Below are 5676 nucleotides of genomic sequence, written 5' to 3' on the forward strand. Positions count from 1 at the left end.
CCTCATTCCATCCAAACCCTCAGTGATGTTAGTGGTTTTTAACATTTTATATCAAGAATGTCCACGACTTTAGAAAATCACTACATCCAGGTTCAATTTGCAAGTATTTCTTTTTAGCTTAAAGCAGATTTTAACACAACCAGTTTAAATGTTTTTTTTTTCATGCCAGAAAGCAGACGGCTTGACGTGGATCAGTTCAAGCACCTCGGTGCTCTGTTTGACACAAATCTTACTTTTAAGCAACATTTTAAGAAAACTACTAATGTAATAAAATTCTACTCTGCAAATTTTTGTCATATTAGACCTTTTCTCAGCACAGGCAGCTAACATCTAAATGCTGCAATGACTTGTTGTCACATCTTATCTTATTACCTGGTCCCATCCAACAGCAAACATGTTCAAACCATCAAGTCTCTGCAAAAGAGACAATTAAAATGTTAAATCAGGATTATTCAACTAAATCACTCCGGGAGCCACAGTTACTGCAGGTCAACAGCTGAGGAGCCGAACATCCAGCAGTTAAAGTTATGTAATTAAAAACCAAATATTACAAAGATCTGTTACCTTTGAAATAGTTTATTTTGCTGCATTTAATCATGAATACAACATACAGAACCCCATAAAAGTAGTCCTAATTCAACAATATCAAAACAAAAATAACACATTCTGCGTCATATTTGACACATAATATTTTAACATCTCGGACTTGTCCAGTTTTATTTTCACTTTCATAGTTTTATCTTCAACTGCTTGTAGTTTAAACTGTCTTGGACGTGCATAGAAATGGTTTTTACCAGCTTGTAGCCAAGATTCTGACGTTTCTGTAGATACCAAACATGTCTACGTTGAACTAAAAGAACTTAGAGTAATTAAAGTAGAAAACCAGGGCTTTGGGTTGAAGAGATAAACGAACTAATTGCCGGGCCGATCTTTGGACACTCGAGGGCCAGATGTGGCCCGCGGGCCACCAGTTGAAAAGCCCTGCTTTAGACAGACAACCATCTCATGTTCACCGCTGTAAAATCATTAYTAAGTACAAAGATTCAGTGATMATGCTCCTCCAACTTTAAGCTGATTTKTTCATAAGAACAGGTCCAGAATGAGTAGATCTCAACCTGCTGACAGAAGAGAAACTCGACCAGCAAACATCAGACTGAGACGGTTAAAGAAACTCAACGTTTGGCTGAAAGAAAATCATTCATTCATAAAAGAATTAACCTGTGTACCCTGTCGTCACAGACTGTTTTGTGTGTTTGTTTTATAAACATTTATCTGCTCAGGACAGCAAATGAAATTTAGCTGTTGTGCTAATTCCACAGCATTTATATTCAGATTAATGTTCATTGTCCTTTTGAATAACTAAATGACTGAAGTGTTTGTAACACCTGACGGAGGTTAAYCTGACTCTCAGCTAATTTTAGATCAATATCTGGAGAATGATTTCAGTTACAATCAAATCATGTTGGTTTTAGTTTGTAGATTCTGAGTGTTTCTGATCAGTGGTTCAAGAGATATTTTGCTAATGCAACAAACACAGATGGGTGTGAAACATCATCTTTAAACTTTAATGGCGGGTGATGAAAACAAATGTTTCCTGTGCAGAAAAAGCTCCTGGCTTCAGTCTGAGCAGGAGTTACTGTGAGTCCTGCTCTGCCTCGTCTAGCAGAGSTTTATCAGGTTGTTCAGTTTTTAACCTTGAAAAGTCCTTTTTATTGAGTCTGAGCGGCCTCTTCCTGCTCTCGGTGCGGTGGAACGAAGCGAAGCCGCCTCTGCAGATGATCTGCAGCAGCTCGACCTCTGACGTGTTAAAACCAAACACAGATCAGATCTCCGTCACGAGTTCCGCCTGCGGTTTGAAAACTTTACAGGACGTTTCAGCGCCGAACGTTTCAAACGCTCCTGAACGCCTCGGCTCAGAGCCAGAAACTTAATGTGGGCTTTTATTTTTGCAGCTAGAACTGATGTAAAAACAATAAATTTGTATGTTTTAGTCACTCTGAGGTGAAACCCTGCAGGACGTCTGAATCCGAGCCGTCTGCCTGCTGAGACAAAGAAACAAAGAAAGTTTCCTGAGCCGACCTGGAGTTAGGACAACTGGCTTTAAAGGGCCTGTGGCATCAATTATCTGTGATAAATGTGATTGCACTTCTGCAAAGATGACATCGATAAAATATTGCAAAAGCTATTTCACCTCACTTAGATGAACAGTTGTTGAGATATTTGCATGTGAAGTAACAGGAAGTGATGTCAGAGGGGAGTGTCTGGGTGTAAACAGAGCTTTGCTACAATGGCTAACAACAGACAGCAGSGACGWTTCTGATGTTTCTTTAGATAATTTTAGTCCCTATAAGAGAGAGATGAAGAAAAGTCAGAGTTCAAATAATATTTTTTAATAAACAAAACCAGAGTTTTCTTTCTGAAAGAATTCCCCTTTGATGTCACTTCCTGTTTCACTTTAGCTGAACCAAATTCAAAAGAAAATAGGCCAGTTACGTGATAAAATGGGTTAAATCACGTTTTATGCCAATTTTCCAAAATATGAAGATATTTTCTTTGACTTTGTATTGGAAGGACAGGCACGTCACAGGCACGTTAAAGCAGCCGGACAGAATTATTGTTCAGGTCAGAGTGACAGGCGGGCCATCCTATAACCATGTGTCTGTTAGCAAAACATCTCCTGAACCGTTGGACTTGTTGCTGACTTACAGCAGGTCTTCATCCTTATTTGTGAKGTTAAAGATCTAAATGTTTAATCTGTTGTAATGTGATTGTGTTTGTTCCTCTCAGATATCCAGTCCAGTAAGCACAAAGACCGGAGGAAAGGCTCGCTGGACGTCAGGTCCACCACGTCTCGGGGGAGCGATGGTGAGACTGCAGGGACGTGGAGCCGTGTGCTTCAACAAAACACAACACAACACTCCTAATCTGAGCTTCTTTCTGACAGGGAGCTCCCAGAGAAGACACTCCTCCATGGCCCGGATCCACTCCATGACCATAGAAGCTCCCATCACCAAGGTGGGTCGTCCCTCGCCACCGCCGCCGTCACGTGACAGTCGATGTTTTCCATCTCATGACTCTTAACGTGTTAGAGAAGCAACACAACTGCCGTGAGCGCTCTGTGTTCACACGAACCGCTGCCGACAGCAGGTCCACAGATTAGACGACTGAGAGCTGCATGTCTGACAGCTGCGTGTCTGAGAGCTGCGTGTCTGACAGCTGCGTGTCTGAGAGCTGCATGTCTGACAGCTGCGTGTCTAACAGCTGTGTGTCTAACAGCTGCGTGTCTGAGAGCTGCGTGTCTGAGAGCTGCGTGCCTGAGAGCTGTGTGTCTGAGAGCTGCGTGCCTGAGAGCTGTGTGTCTGAGAGCTGCGTGTCTGAGAGCTGCGTGTCTGAGAGCTGTGTGTCTGAGAGCTGCGTGTCTGAGAGCTGCGTGTCTGAGAGCTGTGTGTCTGACAGCTGTGTGTCTGACAGCTGCGTGTCTGACAGCTGCGTGTCTGAGAGCTGCGTGTCTGAGAGCTGCGTGTCTGAGGGCTGCGTGTCTGACAGCTGCGTGTCTGAGGGCTGCGTGTCTGACAGCTGCGTGTCTAACAGCTGCGTGTCTGAGAGCTGAGTGTCTGACAGCTGCGTGTCTGACAGCTGCGTGTCTGACAGCTGCGTGTCTGACAGCTGAGTGTCTGACAGCTGCGTGTCTGACAGCTGCGTGTCTGAGAGCTGCGTGTCTGAGGGCTGCGTGTCTGACAGCTGCGTGTCTAACAGCTGCGTGTCTGACAGCTGCGTGTCTGAGAGCTGCGTGTCTAACAGCTGCGTGCCTGAGAGCTGCGTGTCTGACAGCTGCGTGTCTGACAGCTGCGTGTCTGAGAGCTGCGTGTCTGACAGCTGCGTGTCTGACAGCTGCGTGTCTGACAGCTGCGTGTCTGACAGCTGCGTGTCTGACAGCTGTGTGTCTGACAGCTGTGTGTCTGACAGCTGTGTGTCTGACAGCTGTGTGTCTGACAGCTTTGTGTCTGACAGCTGAGTGTCTGACAGCTGTGTGTCTGACAGCTGTGTGTCTGACAGCTGTGTGTCTGAGAGCTGTGTGTCTGAGAGCTGTGTGTCTGAGAGCTGCGTTTCTGAGAGCTGCGTGTCTGAGAGCTGCGTGTCTGAGAGCTGCGTGTCTGAGAGCTGCGTGTCTGAGAGCTGCGTGTCTGAGAGCTGAGTGTCTGACAGCTGCGTGTCTGAGAGCTGCGTGTCTGAGAGCTGCGTGTCTGAGAGCTGAGTGTCTGACAGCTGCGTGTCTGACAGCTGCGTGTCTGACAGCTGCGTGTCTGAGAGCTGCGTGTCTGAGAGCTGCGTGTCTGAGAGCTGCGTGTCTGACAGCTGCGTGTCTGAGAGCTGCGTGTCTGAGAGCTGCGTGTCTGAGAGCTGCGTGTCTGAGAGCTGCGTGTCTGACAGTTGCGTGTCTGACAGCTGAGTGTCTGACAGCTGCGTGTCTGACAGCTGCGTATCTGACAGCTGCGTGTCTGACAGCTGCGTGTCTGACAGCTGCGTGTCTGAGAGCTGCGTGTCTGAGAGCTGCGTGTCTGACAGCTGCGTGTCTAACAGCTGCGTGTCTGACAGCTGCGTGTCTGACAGCTGCGTGTCTGACAGCTGCGTGTCTGACAGCTGCGTGTCTGACAGCTGTGTGTTCGGTTGGCCTCGGAGTCCAGAGAGTCAGAAACAGTGAAAAGTCCCTGAGGACGAGTCATATGATGCACAGCCGGTCCTCTGCTGGATCATTTGACTGAGCAGCTGGTCCCTGAAGGCATTGTCCTCTGGAGAATGAGTCTCTGAGACCAGAGTGTGTGTGTTTGTGTGTGAGTGGGTGGGTGGGCATGTTTTTGCTACATCGTGGGAACCATTTTCCAAAATGTGGCAGTCTTGTGGGAACCACAGCCCGGTCCCCATGGGTATGGATGCTAATTTCAGGTGGGGGGTTAGATTTAGGACCAAAGTGTGAATTGAGTTTAGGTTAGTTTTAGTGTCAGGTACCTGTGGGGTTAATTTTAGGGCAAGTTGTCAGGGTTAGGATATACAATTACCAGAAAATGAATGGAAGTGAATCCACGGTCCCCACAGGGATATAAAAACAAACGTGTGTGTGTGTGTGATATTTGTCAAAACCTACATCCTCACTGACCTCCCCCTCAGGAGCTCATTGTTATCATATTTTATTTCCTCTGTTTAAACAAACTAAAACATCATTTTTGAGGCTGAATTTCTCAGAAGTAAAGAGAAGCAGTGGTTCAGCGTCACAAATTATCCAAAAAGAGTTTTTTATAAACTGTTTCAATATTTGGCTCCAAGTGGAAAATCTAAAGTTTAAAAATGTCAACAACACGTTTAAAATCCTAGTTTGAAAGTCCACTATAATTTTATTGTTATTTAGCTCACTGTTCTTATGTTTTGTTCATTTTCACTAAATCCCAAATGTAAAAATGTTATCTTAATTGCGGCTAAATGTTACAGTTTATCTTTAAGTATTAAAGAATAGGGCGTAACCTTTACTGTTGATGTGCAGCTTTTGTTGTGATGTCAACCTCCAGAGACAAAAGCTAACACTGCTAATTCTGCCAATGTCACTAACACTGCTAACGCTGTTAACACTGCTAACACTGTTAATACTGGTAACACTGGTAATGCTGCTTACTCTGCTAACAC

The 5676-nt window shown here is 45.3% G+C and overlaps 1 protein-coding gene across 1 annotated transcript in view; it reads left to right on the forward strand.

The window, feature by feature from the left end:
- The window catches only part of LOC106511274 (high affinity cAMP-specific and IBMX-insensitive 3',5'-cyclic phosphodiesterase 8A), a gene marked incomplete at both ends in the record, with an annotated part of 14546 nt that overhangs the window by 1802 nt on the left and 7068 nt on the right, over positions 1-5676 (forward strand). Inside the window, 2 exon segments of the mRNA XM_014000018.1 lie at positions 2788-2865; positions 2945-3015. Coding sequence (XP_013855472.1) covers positions 2788-2865; positions 2945-3015 — 149 coding nt within the window.

The sequence above is a fragment of the Austrofundulus limnaeus genome, unplaced genomic scaffold (genome assembly GCF_001266775.1).
Source record: "Austrofundulus limnaeus strain Quisiro unplaced genomic scaffold, Austrofundulus_limnaeus-1.0 Scaffold2640, whole genome shotgun sequence".
Taxonomy (NCBI): domain Eukaryota; kingdom Metazoa; phylum Chordata; class Actinopteri; order Cyprinodontiformes; family Rivulidae; genus Austrofundulus; species Austrofundulus limnaeus.